Source organism: Trichechus manatus, unplaced genomic scaffold (genome assembly GCF_000243295.1).
Source record: "Trichechus manatus latirostris isolate Lorelei unplaced genomic scaffold, TriManLat1.0 scaffold00133, whole genome shotgun sequence".
Taxonomy (NCBI): Eukaryota; Metazoa; Chordata; class Mammalia; order Sirenia; family Trichechidae; genus Trichechus; species Trichechus manatus.
Genome location: NW_004444069.1, coordinates 7,752,086 through 7,767,950, shown reverse-complemented (window position 1 = coordinate 7,767,950; position 15,865 = coordinate 7,752,086). Strand labels below are relative to the sequence as shown.

General features: G+C 39.4%; 1 protein-coding gene across 1 annotated transcript in view; it reads left to right on the top strand.

Moving 5' to 3' along the window:
* Positions 1-15,865, top strand: part of MTOR (mechanistic target of rapamycin kinase) — a 138,928-nt gene that overhangs the window by 29,466 nt on the left and 93,597 nt on the right. Inside the window, exons 19-22 of the mRNA XM_004385165.1 lie at positions 1,217-1,467; positions 10,536-10,622; positions 14,845-15,012; positions 15,550-15,662. Coding sequence (XP_004385222.1) covers positions 1,217-1,467; positions 10,536-10,622; positions 14,845-15,012; positions 15,550-15,662 — 619 coding nt within the window. The remainder of the gene's footprint in view (positions 1-1,216; positions 1,468-10,535; positions 10,623-14,844; positions 15,013-15,549; positions 15,663-15,865) is intronic.

Genomic DNA, 15,865 nt, shown 5'->3' with positions numbered 1-15,865 from the left:
CTTTGCTAGTGTTTTTTGGATGTTTTTTATTCTCATAGCACCCAAGGAGGAGGAGGGTGGAATTTATTTTCCCTTCTTTAATTGATAGGGAAATTTCGGTAAGGCAAAGGCATAGAAAAACTAGCAGCAGTCAGAAACCCAGGGCTCTTTTTTCTATTAAGTGGTCTGGCCATAGAGCCCTGCTGCCTTTTGACAGTAGCCTGAGAGATTGGGATAGAGTATGGGGATGCAGGAGAGCTTTCCAGACTTAACCTGTTGTCCACCTGTGGGAGCTAAGCAGACCTATTTCTGAAAGTGTGAACGTTGAACAGTGACCTTCCTAACTTTTACAGCAAAATGTTATTTTTCAAAAATAAAATACTTTCTAAACTGTAGAGATAGAATTATATTGCTTCCAATTTCCCCTTCCTTATGTTTATCAGAGAAGTGTGCCTGTGATGTTATCCTGTCACACCCGTAGCTGTCAAGAGCAGAGCCTGAGCCGCATCCTTGCAGGTGTTCTTCCTTTATTCACCACCAGTCAGCCCCCATCTCTTGACCTGTTAAAGTTCTTACCTTCTTCATTGCACTCTTAATACCCCCAGTAAGAGTCCTTGAGATTCTTCTTGTTCAGGTCAAGTAGCATTTGCCTACTAACTTATCTGAATTCCCTAGAGGGACCAAGCAGCTGCTGAACAGATGTTTGCCGAATTGAATTCCCTTTCATTTGGGGAAGTAATTATCTTTATTGATGGTTTCCTCTACAAAGTTGTGAACCATAATGGTAAGAAGCAAGTGAAACATAGCAGTTTAAAGAAAATCTGTCATGTACTGTTTTAGGCTTTTTTGGTTTGGGTAATAGAAAAACCAAAAACAGATGAGTCCTCGATGCTGGGAGCCTGTTCATGGGTTCCTAACATACCCCACATTCCCAGTGGCATTAGAACATACCAGGGAGAAAGACATAAATGCTAATGTCTGTCAGGAGGTTTTTTGTTTGTTGTTAGCCATGCTCTGCCTAAACTCAAAGCATTGTCACGTTGTTGTTAGGTGCCATCAAGTCGGTTCTGACTCAGTCACCCTGTGTATAAAGAACGAAACACTGCCTGGTCCTGCACCATCCTCACAACTGTTGCAATGTTTGAGCCCATTGTTGCAGCCACTGTGTCAGTCCATCTCATTGAGGGTCTTCCTCGATGCGTATACCTCATGAATTCTCTTGGTGGTTTTGTCCTAGCTGACTACAGCACCAGTGAAATGCTGGTCAACATGGGAAACCTGCCTCTGGATGAGTTCTACCCAGCCGTTTCCATGGTGGCCCTGATGCGGATCTTCCGGGACCAGTCCCTCTCTCAGCATCACACCATGGTTGTCCAAGCCATCACCTTCATCTTCAAGTCCCTGGGACTCAAGTGTGTACAGTTCCTGCCCCAGGTCATGCCCACATTCCTTAATGTCATTCGGGTCTGTGACGGGGCCATCCGGGAGGTAAGTGGCTAAAACCCCAAACCTTGCTCCTCTCTGCTCCACACCACACACATCTACAGAAGTTTCATCTCTGGGCCTCAGTTTCCTAATAATGCACACTGCTTATTGTTGAGCCTAATGCCCTTCTGCCCGTTAAATTCTAACACTTAAGTGAACAGGTTTAATCAGCTCTGTCCAGTTTCCTGGCTTATTCCCTCAAAATGCCTAAAAGATGAATAGCCTAGGGGGAAGGACAGCATTGTTAGTCTCACTTTGACTAGAGTCCAATCCAGTTGTCTGATAGAGTGTTCCATGGTCTGGATTTCTGGTTGCTTCTTTTTTGATTAGATTTAAGTCAAACATTTTTGGTGCGAACACAACATAGGTAAAGTTGCGTGCCTATTTCTTACTACATCTCATAAAGTCGGTTTGTCCCATTATTATTGATGCTAAAGTTTGAGCACGTGGTTAAGTTAGTGTCCATCAGATATCTCCATTGTAAAGTTACTGTTTTTCCTTTGTCATTAAGAAATACTCTGTGGGATGATACTTTGAGACTGGGACTATCCTACTCCTCAGCTACCTTTCACCCAATGATTTTAACATCCATTGATGATCCTTTCCTGAATCCATTATCACACTGGAGGTTGCAAAATGATCACTTTCTAGTTCTGTCACTCCTGCTTTTATTAGCTGGCATCTTTCTGTAAAAAAGAGCTTTCTCCTACCCCTCCTTCCCTTTCTCCCTCTTTTTTTCTTTTCCTTTCTGTTAAATACCATTGTGAACTTATGTATTCTGTTTTTATTCTGTGTTATAATCGATTATCATCATTAACTTTTTTTTTGGAAATAAACTTAACAGAAAATTTCGAGAATAATAATAGTACAAAGAACACTTGTATACTCTTTACTCAGATTTACCTATTGTTAACATTTTACCTGATTTGCCTCATCATTCTCTCTCTCTCTCTGGGATTTTTTTTTCTTGAACTACCTGAGAATGAGTTGCATACATATTGACTCTTTACCCATAAATACTTCAGTGTGTATTTCCTAAGAATAGGGATATTTTATGACCACCAGACAGTTATCAGCTTCAGTAAATTTAACTCTATTACAATATGTTAATCTACTGCCTGTATTCTAATGTCAGTTGACCCAGTAATGTCCTGTAAGCATTCTTCATCCTCCAATTCCTAATCCAGTCTAGTTGTCTTGCATTATTCTTTCTGCTCAGATTGTCCCCAGTTTGCCCACAGAGAGCTTTTCCTGTTACATATATATATTTGGGCTATTTTGTGCATGTTGTTGTTGTTGTGTGTCATTGAGTCAATTCTGACTCTTAACAACCCTATAGGACAGAGTAGAACTGCCCTATAGGGTTTCCAAGGCTGTAATCTTTACAGAAGCAGACTGCAACATCTTTCTCCAACGGAGTGGCTGGTCGGTTCAAACCACTGACCTTTCAGTTAGCAGCCTAGTGTTTTAACCACTGCGCCACCAGGGCCCCTACGTTAGATGCATATAAATTTTAAATTATGCTTTCTTCCTGGTGAATTGAATCTTCAATCATTGTGCATGACCCTTTTAATCTGTGGTAATGCCTTAAATTTTATTTTTTCTAATATTATAACTACATTAACTTTTTATGGAGGAGGATATGTGTATTTTCCTACTCTTTTAATTGTGTTGTAACTTTCTGTTTTAGATGGATCTCTTATAAATATAATGTAGCTAATCTAGTTTGAAAATCTTTGTCTTTTAATCAGTGCATTTTGTCCAATTACGTTTATTGTGATTACTGATATATTTCAGTTTATTTCTACTATCTTAGTGCTTTCTTTTGTCCTGTTTTGTCTCAGATTCTAGGGAGATCTCTTCCCTTGATTTTTCAAGCTTCTGGAGGCCACTTGCATTCCTTGGCCCCCCTTCCTCCAGCCTTAAGACCAGCAACATCATATCTTTCTGACCCTTCTTCCATTGATTGTTACATCTTTTTTTCTGGCCACTGCTAGGAAAGGTTTTCTGCTTTTAAGGACTCATCTGAGTAGATCAAGCCCCCAGTGTGATTAGGCTCATTCTAGGATGATCTGCTCCTCCTGAGGTCCTGAACCTTAATCACATCTACAAAAGTCCTTTTTGCCATGTAAAACAATATATTGACAGGTTCCAGGGATTAGAACATGAACATCTTTGGGGCACCTTTATTCTGCCTAACACATTTCCTCTGTTGTGTGAACATACCATAGATTATTTAACCAGTCCCAATTGATGGACATATGTGTTTTTTCTAGTCCTTTGCTATTTAAAATAATGTTACAATGAAAAAAAACATCATATTTTTGCCAAGCATATCCCTGGGATAGATTGCTTGAAGTGGGATTTCTGGATCAAAGGTTAAATGCAGACATAATCTGTTTAATTGTTGCCAAATTGCCCTCCTAAGTGTTACATCATTTTACATTCTGACCAGCCACATATGAGAGTGCCTATTTCCCAAATCTGTGCCAATAGAATATGTTATCAAGCTTTTAGAATTTTGTAATCTCGTAAGTGAGAAATAGTACCTCAGTGTAGTTTTAATTTGCATCTCTTCTATTGTGAGTGCATGTTTTTGTATATTTAAGAGCTCTTGGGTGGTGGTTCTTTTTTTCTCAATTTTTAGAAGCTCTTTATATATCAGTGGTATTAACCCCTCATGATATAAGTTACAAATATTTTCCCTGTTTGTCATTTATCTTTCTATTTTGCAAATATTACCTTATCTTATGCAACCACATTTTCTTTTACAGTCAAATGTATCAATATTTTCCTTATTGCTTCTGGATTTTGAAACCTATTTAGAAAAGGTTTTCCCATTCCCAGATTGTAAAGGAATTAGCCTGTTTTTCTTTTTATTCTTTATTAGCTTCATTTTCACATTTAGATCTTCGAGCTTTTTGGAATATGTCCCAGTGTACAGTATGAGGAATTGATCCAGTTTTATCTTTTTCATCCTTAAAATTTTGACTTACATACTCAATTTAACAATGTCTAAAATTAACCAATATCTTTTTCCTTCCCCTGAACAGTATAACAGCATATGAAACTTAGAATAATTGCTCAAACCATCTCCCCTTCCTCTTATGTTATTATCTAGTTTTTTTTTTTTAACCATCAAATTAAGCATTATTACTTTTGCTTTATGCATTGTTAGTTTATGTTCATCTACAGTTGCCATTTTATTTCTCATCATTCCTTCTTCCATCTCAGAACTTCCTCCTGGGATCATTTTCCTTCTTCCTAAAATAAATTCCTCTTGTGAGCTTCCATTAAAGTAAACTCTCTGCTTTTATTTATCTGAAAAAAATCTTCATTTCACCCTCTTTTTAAATCTTCCTTTAGCTGAACGTGTGATTCTGGGTTCTCTCACAGCTTTGTAGATATTATCCAATTTATTGCTGTTGAGAAATCATTGTACCTTTTTACTTACACTCTCTTTTCTCTATGGCTGTTTTTCAGATCTTCTCATTGTTATTATCCTGCAGTTTCACCTACTATATATCTAAATGTAGATTTCTTTTTCTTATCCTGCGTAAGATTTGTTGGGCCTCCTGAATCTGAGAATTGATATCTTTTATCAGTTCTTGAGAATTCTCATTTATCATCTTTTTTAATATTGTCCTTCCACTTTTCTGTTTTCTCCTTTCAGGATTCTGATTACACATGTTAGAGCTTCTTAATCTATTCTTAATGTAGCTTGGTTTTTCTTCCATATTTTTAATCTTAGTCCCTCAGAGATGCATTCGGTATATTTCTTCACATCCATTTTCTATTCACTAATCCTTCAGCTAAGGAGCCCTAGTGGTACAATAGTTAAGCAATCAGCTGCTAACCAGAAGTTTGGCGGTTTCAACCCACTCCGCTGGAGAAAGACCTGGAGATCTGCTCCCACAAAGATTACAGCCAAGAAAACCCTATGGGGTAGTTCTGCGATGTCACATGGGGTTGCTATGTGTCGAAAATCAACTCAACAGCACCTAACAGCAACATAGTCTTTCATTTATGTCCATTTTTACCAGTTATTGGATTTTTAGTTCCAACTATGTTTTTCTTTTCCTTAAAGTTGTACTTAACTCTTTCAAATATGCTTATATTTTTTTGTGCTATGTTGTTCGTTACCTATGTTTTTTATTCCCACTTTTATTTCTTTAAGCATTTAAACAGACTTATTTTATATTGTCTATTTAATAATTTCAGTATACATAGAATTCTTGATGGGTATAATTCTGTTGTTTATTGTTTCTGCTGAATCACACTTGAAGTGGTATACTTCCTTATGTGTTCTATAATTTTGGATCGTATATTCAGCTGGGTTTTACCTGTGACGGTACTATAAAATCTGCTGTGAAGTTGCATCCCTCCAGAGAGGATTTGCATTTACTTCTGGCAGATGATCCAGGGTATTTTAAGCTCAGGAGAATTTTAAGTTAATTTCTTTGCCTTGAGTTTTGCAGGGCACACAAATAGTTAAACCCCTAAACTCATAATATGAAGATAGGCCTGACATTATGAATTCTTACAGGAGAGTTTTTTCCTACCTAGAACTCACATCAATATCAACAAATTTCTTGTCTCCTTTTGCCAGTGGATAGATTTTGTTGTTGCTGTTGTTGGCAGTTCACCATTTAAGACGTAGCTCGTTGAAGGGCTGGCTTTACATGAGAGGCCTCAGTTCTAATAATGCTGTTGTTGTTTTTTTATGCATTATTTTTAGGTGTTTTCATAACAGGACGGTTTGGGAGGATATCTAGTCCACCATATTTTCAGTAACAAAACTATGTATTCTTTTGAAATACTAATGTTCAGGAAAAGAGAAAAAAGCTTGTGAAAGAATCTAAGGGAGAAGCAATGATGTGACGTGACTCCTTGAGCTAGTTATGAATGAGGCCTGTCTATGCCAGCCTGTGTTGCCAGTCCTTATGAGTCAACCACCAGAGAGGCCTTCCTAATTGCCTAAGGAAATGACAGTGAGGATCAGATGGCTCTTTTCCTCTTTCTCTCTTGTGGTTTTCCCTGACCTCCCTGCCATCCCCAGTGCTTGCTTTTCTGCCAGCTTAGATTTTCTGCCCTCTTCCAGGTTTTACATAAGTTTAGCTGAAGAACAATATTATATTTAAAATCTCATGTTCCTTGATCTCTGTAATGTACTTTTCATAGAGAACATTTCATAAAAACTGTCAGCAGTGGTTAAATGATGGGAGCGCAGGAGATGAGTAGGGATGGCTCTGCTGAGTGAAAACTGTGCCATACTGTGTCCAGCTTCTAATTGCCTTAGGAGCCATTGGTGTCCTTGTCATTAGGGAATTAGTCCAAACTCTTTCTAGCCCAATCATGTCCTGTCAGTCTCACCTCTTAAGGTAATGAGTACTCTAAGTCCATTACTCACTGTTTGAAACAACATTTTTTTATTTATCTCCAACTTACCCAAGTTTCAAAACGTGGATTGGGGTGAAAATATGTATGTTCACCTGTAAATTATGATTTTAACGGAGGGAAGCAAAAGCTTACAGATCTATTTTTTTTTTTTTTTTTTACTTTGCAATATGATTTGCTACTTAATGTTGACATGTAGCAGTAATAAAAACTATACCCTGAAGCTACATCTTTAACGTGGAAAGAAAGTACTTGGCACTTCCCATCTAGCTGCCTCACCCCTACCCAAGTTCCCTTGCCCCAAACTCTAATGGGTGACACCTCTTCTTAAAGTACCATTCTAAATAGAATCTACTTATTCCATCCTTCCCTAAGTTTGCTTGCTATTTTGGCTCATAATTTCCTAGAAACACTGCCCAGTCCTGCGCCATCCTCACAGTGGTTGCTATGTTTGAGCCCATTGTTGTAGCCACTGTATCAGTCCATCTCAATGAGGCTCTTCCTCCTTTTCTCTGACCTTCTACTTTACCAAGCATGATCTCCTTCTCCAAGGACTGTTCCCTCTTTTTTTTTTTTTTTTTAATTGTACTTCAGGTGAAGGCTTACAGAACAAATAGTTTCTCATGAAACAGAAGTACACGTGTTGTTTTATGACATTGGTTAACAACCCCACAACATATCAACCCTCTAACTTCTCAATACACATAGCCAAAGATACACCATTAAGGACTGTTCCGTCTTGATTACATGTTCAAAGTATGTGAGATGAAGTCTTGCCATCCTAACTTCTAAGGAGCATTCTGACTGTACTTCTTCCAAGACAGATACATTCATTCTTCTGGCAGTCCATGGTGTATTCAGTATTCTTTGCCAACGCCATAATTCAAAAGTGTCAGTTCTTCTTGGTCTTTCTTATTTGTTGTCCAGCTTTCACATGCAGATGAGGCAACTAAAAATATCATGGCTTGGGTCAGGTGCACCTTAGACGCCAAAGTGACATCTTTGTTTTTAACACTTCAAAGAAGTCTTTTGCGGCAGATTTACTCAGTGAGCGTCGTTTGATTTCTTGACTGCTGCTTCCATGGATGTTGATTGTGGATCCAAGTAAAATGAAATCCCTGACAGCTTCAGTATTTTCTCCATTTATCATGATGTTGTTTATTGGTTCAGTTGTGAGAATTTTTGTTGTCTTTATGTTGAGGTGTAATCTATACTGAAGACTGTAGTCTTTGATCTTCATCATAAGTGCTTCAAGTCCTCTTTGCTTTCAGCAAGCATTGTTGTGTCCTCTGGATATTGCAGGTTGTTAATGAGTCTTCCACCAATCCTGAGGCCACATTCTTCTTCATCTAGTCCAGCTTCTCCAGTTATTTGCTGAGCATACAGATTGATTAAGCAGTGAAAGTATACAATCCTGATGCACACCTTTCTTGATTTAAACCATGCAGTATCTCCTTGTTTAGTTTGAACAACTGCCTCTTGGTCTATGTGCAGGTTCCTCATGAGCACAATTAAGTGTTCTGGAATTCCTATTCTTCACAATGTTATCCTTAGTTTATTGTGATCTGCATTGTCAAATGCCTTTGCATAGTCATTAAAACACAGGTAAACATCTTTCTGGTATTCTCTGCTTTCAGCCACAATCCATCTGACATCAACACTGATATCCCTGGTTGCACGTCCTCTTCTGAATCAGGTTTGAATTTCTGGCAGTTTCCTGTCGATGTCCTGCTGCAGCTGATTTTGAATGATCTTCAACATTTTACTTGCGTGGGATGTTAATGATATTGTGGGATAATTTCCTCATTCTGTTGGATCACCTTTTTTTGGAATGGGCACAAATATGGATCTCTTCCAGTTGGTTGGCCAGGTAGCTGTCTTCTAAATTGCTTGGTATAGATGAGTGAGCATGTCCAGTGTTGCATCCATTAGTTGAAACATCTCAATTGATATTCCATTAATTCCTGGAGCCTTGTTTTTCGCCAGTGCCTTCAAAGCATCTTAGACTTTTTCCTTCAGTACCATCAGTTCTTGATCATATGCCACCTCCTGAAATGGTTGAACATCATCCACTTCTTTTTGGTACAGTGCCTGTGTATTCCTTGCATCTTCTTTTGATGCTTCCTGCGTCATTCAATATTTTCACCGTAGAATCCTTCAAAATCGCAACTCGAGGCTTGAATTTTTTCTTCACTTCTTTCAGCTTGAGAAATGCCAAATGTGTTCTTCCCTTTCGGTTTTCTAAATCCAGGTCTTTGCACATTTCATTATAATATCTTACTTTGTCTTCTCGAGCTGCCCTTTGAAATCTTCCATGTAGCTCTTTTATGTCATCATTTCTTCCTTTCGCTTTAGCTACTCTACGTTCAAGAGCAAGTTTCAAAGTCTCTTCTGACATCCATTTTGATATTTTCTTTCTTTCCTGTCTTTTTAATGACCATTTGCTCTCTTCGTGTATGATGTCCTTGATGTCATCCCACAACTCGTCTGATCTTCGGTCATTAGCGTTCAACGCGTCAAATCTATTCTTGAGATGGTCTCCAAATTCAGGTGGTATATACTCAGGGTTGTAGTTTGGCTCTTGTGGACTTGCTCTAATTTTCTTCAGCTTCATCTTGAACTTACATAGGAGCAATTGATGATCTGTTCTACAGTCGGCCCCTGGCCTTGTTCTGACTCATGACATTGAGCTTTTCCATCATTTCTTTCCAAAAATGTAGTGGATATGATTCCTGTGTTTTCCATCTGTTGAGGTCCACGTGTATAGTTGCCATTTATGTTGTTGAGAAAAGGTATTTGCAATGAATAAGTCTTTGGTCTTGCAAAATTCTATCATGCGATCATTTCTATCACCCAGGCATATTTTGCAACTGCAGATCCTTCTTCTTTGTTTGCAACTTTCACATTCCAATCACCAGTAATTATCAGTGCATCTCAATTGCATGTTTGATCAGTTTCAGACGGCAGAAGTTGGTAAAAATCTTCAATTTCCTCATCTTTGGCATTAGTGATTAGTGGGTAAATTTGAATAATAGTTATATTAACTGGTCTTCGTTATAGGCATATGGATATTATCCTATCACTGACAGCATTGTACTTCAGGATAGATTTTGAAGTGTTCTTTTTGATGATGAATGCCGATGCCATTCCTCTTCAATTTGTCACTCTTGGCTTAGTAGACCCCATGCTTGTCCAGTTCAAAATGGCCAATACTGGTCCATTTCAGCTCATTAATGCCTAGGATATTGATCTTTATGCGGTCCACTTCATGTTTGACGACTACAAAATTTCCTAGATTCTTACTTTGTACATTCTACTTTCCAATTATTAATGAATGTTTGTAGATGTTTCTTCTCATTTTGAGTCATGCCATATCAACAAATGATGGTCCCAAAAGCTTTGCTCCCTCCATGATGAGCATAGAGAAGTTAAGTGAAGGTTACAGTGCTAGTAGGTGAAAAAGTGTCTCAAAACAGCGGTCTGGCCCCAGAGCCACTGACAGTATTTTTAGTCCCTACCACCATCACCAAAGGTTTTAAGTCCAAGTCTTTGTAGCATATCCTCAGTAGATGAGGTAGTGCAGAAACCTGATTCTGTAGTCCTCATTTGTTCACGTACACTTGGGATTCTGCATCCTTCACCGTGCCAACTTGCTGACCTCTCCTCTCTTTCAGTTTCTGTTCCAGCAACTGGGAATGTTGGTGTCCTTTGTGAAGAGCCACATCAGACCTTATATGGATGAAATAGTCACCCTCATGAGAGTGAGTAGAGGTTAATACTTGGCTTGTTCGTCAATGTTTGGTTCAAGGAAAGCTCAGAAGCAGGTTTGGATAACATGAATATTTTTCTGTGGTTCAGTGTAAAGCTTTTACAACCTTAGTATAAAAAATGGAGCAAAATATCCCACTGGATTATGAAAGGGAGAGAGAGGCTGTTGCTTCAGGCTCCCAGACCCCCAGGTACAAAGGTATAAGATGTGAAGTCTGAGGAGGAAACCTGAAGTGATTGTTCTGCCTGAAATAGACTCTTGAGTTATTTGCCTCACACAACAAAGCAATTTCACTGTAATATCACAATAGCACTTTACTATTCCCAGTAAAGCCCTATTCCATACTGCCCATAAAACCATGGCCTTCAAGGGGCCTGGATATTATGTTTTCCTTGGGCTATTAAATGCAATGGACTCCCGTCAGGCACTGAGGACGAAGGTGATGCTTTACCCTGCTACCTTCAAAAGCATAAATGTCACCTTCTGACAGCAATGGCATAGGCAGAAGGCTCCCTTCCAGGATTTTATAACACACATTAAGCAGGTACCGGAGGACTCCCCATTATGGCAGTATTGTTTTTCTCTTTGAGGAGGAGGCTTGCTTCCTACTGTTCTCTATAATTTAAATGTCTCTGTTGGAAAGGTTGCTTTGTGGAGGTCGCTATACCTTCAGAGTTGGAAGATGATTTCTTTTCTTCCACACCAGACCTTTGTAGTCAGCTTGGAAAAACAGCAGGATGAAAATCAAAATGGCTGACTTCAAAAATGTGATTCCCCAGCAACTGGGTCTCAGAAATGGGAAAGAAAGAAAAGAAATGGAAAAAAAAAAAATGATATATGTTTTTTTAAAACTATATATATTAAGAAAATAAAAGGGAAAGAGAACTATATACATAGATGTGTGTGTGTGTATGTGTATATATATAAAATTAAAAGCCCTCTATTCCCTAACTTCTCCTACAGCTGTGAGGCCTGTCTTCAAGGAACATTTAGACAGAGTGTTAAAGAGCCTGAGAAATGAATGGTACTGGGAGGGTGGGGAGAGAGAAAGGGAGTGTCCTCGTGGTATAAGGCTGAAGTAGTCTATGACTTTTCCCCCAAAGAAGACTTCTGACCAGAATACAGGGATTTGAGGCAGGGTGCCCCATACCTGCAAAATACAGCTTTCATTTTATCCAAGATAAAGAAGGTGCAAGCAGGACTTTTCCTGTGGCTGTTGATCCTAGCATTTTAATGAGCTCCCTCAGCCTAGGAAGAGAGCAGTCTTTGTGAACAGTGATCAGCTGACACCCTTGGGCAGGCTGCCTGGCCTCTTTGAGGTAGAGAAAGCCCTGTGATGAGTGGGTAGTAGTACAGCCGGGAGGTAGGTGGGCTTTCTCTGACGATGACACAGTATGGCCTAAGTGAATGAGCATCAGACAAACTGTGGAGGCCAGAAAATCCATGGTGCTTCTTTGACAAAGCTTTTTATCTAGAGAAAGCTTTTTCAGAAAGAATATGTCTCACCAGGCAGAGAAAAAGAAAGTTTTACCAGCATCTTCGAGCATGGTTTTCATTTTCTAAAATATCATGCTTTAAAAAAACATAAAAACATCTTGTACTTCTTTTAAGACCTTTCACCTGAAGAGTTGTCCCTTTTTCAATTGACTTCTACTCTGTATTTAGGGACCCCGAGAGTATTAATGTGTCATGTGTTGCCATCATTAGTAGGGTTTCTGTTATCATTAAGTCTCCTCCCCTGGAGATCTTAAAGAAAGTGGTAGGCAACTCTCTTTTTAAGTGGAGTTAGAGGCTTGGACCAATTTGCCTTGCAGTACCAAGGCAGGATCTGTGGCCAATTGGCCAAGTTTTTATTTTAGTAACTTGTATGCAGTTGATTATATGGATATAGGAAAGTGCTCATTTTGTGGTACTACTGAGGACTGAAAATGGTTTGGGTGTTGAGGAAGATTGATGGATTTTCAAAAATCATTGAAGACACTTAAGAGAATCCTTTTAAAATCCTCTCCTGCATATTATAAAGTACATGTCTCAGTGCCTGCATTAACGTAAAATGTAGTCAGTCACATTCTCCATCGTGTTAAATAGTATACTTACAATAGTTAGCACTAGTAAAGTACTTTGTAGTTTTCAAAATCCTTTCCCATTCTGTGTCTCATTTCTTTCACACAGCAGTCCTATGAGGTTAGAAAGTCAGGTGTCAGCCCCGTTTTACAGATGAGGAAAGTGCAACCTGGAATAAAGTCATTTACCCCTGGGTCATTCGCCTGGTAAGAAGGAGAACCAGGTCTAAAACTCCAGGCATCTAACTTTAATGGTTAAGTAACCACTGTCATGTCATGGATGGTACCAGTGAGTGCGTAGCAGAGCCTGCTGCCTAACATAGACTTTTGGTGGATGTTTGTTGATGGAGTGAGTATTACTCAAAGCCCATGGCCCAGTCCTGCTAATGTAGATGAGCAGTGATAGATGAGGGCCAGAGATATTAGATATTCTGTTCCATTCATGTGGCTTACTTAGCATGGCTGTGGTCTTCCTAATGCATTGGGAAAGACACCAGATGCAACTGAGCAAAGTCTAAATTCAGAAAGGGCAAGAAATCTGATAACACTGGAGTTGCCTTCTTGTAGAGGTCAGATGTTAACCGAGAGTAGAGTATCCACCGTGGACTACTTCAGGGCTCTCAGAGTGATTTAGATTTAGTCATTTGTTCATCCTGTCAACATTTGTTTGAATGGCTAGAATATGCCAGATAGATTCTGGGGATACGGAGATGAATCAGAGGGATGTTTTGCCCTTGATAGCTGACAGTCTAGTAGAGGGAGAGTTAAAACTCATTGCCACCAAGTTGATCTCAACTCATAGCGATTCTACAGGACAGAGTAGAACTGCCCCATAGGGTTTCCAAGCCTGTAATCTTTACATAAGCAGACTGCCACATCTTCCTCTCGAGGAGCAGCTGGTGGGTTTGAGCTGCTGACCTTTTGGTTAGCCGCTGAGCACTTAATCACTGCCCCACCATGGCTCCTTAAGGGAGAGTGGCAAAGAAAATTGAGTATAACAGGTGCTAGAAAGGAGGAATGTAAAGGGATCCAAAGTGGGTGATAGAAGGAGAACAGGAAAGCCTTCATCAGAGAAATGAGGCTTAAGCAGACTGGAAAGACAGCAGGGGTTAACTGATCAGGAAAAGGCATTCCAGGCAAAGGTAGAAGCATGGGTGAAGCACAGAGGGGTGAGGTGGTGGTTGTGGTTGTTAGGTGCCCTCGAGTCAGTTCCAACTCAAAGCGACCATTCGTACAACAGAACAAAACACTGCCCAGTCCTTTGCCATCGTCACAATCATTGTTAAGCTTGAGCCCTTTGTTGGCAGCCGCTGTGTCAGTCCATCACATTGAGGGTCTTCCTGTTTTTCACTGACTCTCTACTTTACCAAACATGATGTCCTTCTCCAGGGAATGATCCTTCCCGATAACATGTCCAAAGTATGTGAGACCGACTCTTGCCATCCTTGTTTCTAAGGAGCATTCTGGCTGTACTTCTTCCAAGACAAATTTGTTCATTCTTCTGGCAGTCCATGGTATATTCAGTATTCTTTGCCAACACCATAATTCAAAGACATCGATTTCTCTTCAGTCTTCCTTATTCATTTTTCAGCTTTTGTATGCATGTGAGGCTATTGAAAATACCATGGCTTAGGTCAGGTGCACCTTAGTCCTCAAAGTGACATCTTTGCTTTTTAATACTTTAAAGACGTCTTTTGCAGCAGATTTGCCTGGTGCAATGCGTCATTTGATTTCTTGACTGCTGTTTCCATGGGCGTTGATTGTGAATCCAACTGAAATGAAATCCTTGACAATTTTAATCTTTTCTCTGTTTATCATGATGTTGCTTATTGGTCCCAGTTGTGCAGATTTTTGTTTTCTTTATGTTGAGATGTAATCCATACTGAAGGCTATAGTCTTTGATCTTCATCAATAAGTGCTTCAAGTCCTCTTCACTTTCAGCGTTTGGAACAGTGCCATTTATTTTGTTCGATATGGCTGTGACATGGGATACAAGAAGGGGCCCAGTGAGAGGAGGATGGAGAAAGATGCCATCTTGGGACATACCATGCTCACTGCATTTTTGCTTTTTTCTAGCAATCTAAGTTCCTTGGTTCATATTTCAGCAGAAGGGCACCTGACTTTGCTCCTCTCTGTCTTTCTTCCTTATAGGAATTCTGGGTCATGAACACCTCAATCCAAAGCACGATCATTCTTCTCATTGAGCAAATTGTGGTAGCTCTTGGGGGAGAATTTAAACTCTACCTGCCCCAGCTGATCCCACATATGCTTCGAGTCTTCATGCATGACAACAGCCCGGGCCGCATCGTCTCTATCAAGGTGAGTAGCCAAGGGCAGCTTCAAAAGCGATTTCCAGCTTCTTTCAGAGTCCCTGGATAATCAGAGTCAGATAATAGGTCAGAGTTCCTGGATGGTCAACTAGAGGTGAGACCTTGTCCTGAGTAACAGATTGATGCCAACCCATAAGACCAGATCCAAAGACCACTAATAACCTGATGCTCACAATTTACACTTTATAGGATGTTTACAATCCTCTCTTGATTATCCTTGTTTTATCCCCTTTTATGATTATTCTTGGTAAATGTTTTATCTCACACCAGTTTTCTTCATTATCCAGCAACTGGTTCCTTATCAATTTAAATAAGCTCAGAGAAAGCAACGTAATATATCAGCCACATAAAATAAGAAAATAAAGAGTACTACCAGAAAAATGTAGTTCAAAGCCACTTAGTAAAGGCTTTTCAGAGTCCACACAGAATTTTGAATTATCCATACCATTGCCCTTCTCTCAGTACTTAGTGGTACTTGATATCTGTCTGTTTTATTCATCAGTCATGCTTGTGTTCCCTTTGGCAGTTGTTGGCTGCAATCCAGCTGTTTGGCGCCAACCTGGATGACTATCTGCATTTGTTGTTGCCTCCTATTGTGAAGTTGTTTGATGCCCCTGAAGTTCCACTACCGTCTCGAAAGTGAGTATCTGCCCTTTGGGACTAACAGTCAACAAGCTTTTAATGTTTTGTTGAAAATGTCCTTTTCTACCTAGTGGAAATGGACAAATTTGTAGAAACTCATTACGTACCTAAACTAACACAAACAGAAGTAGAGCAACTAAATAAACCCATAACAAAAGAAGAAATTGAAAAGGTAACTAAAAAACTCCCAACAAAAAAAA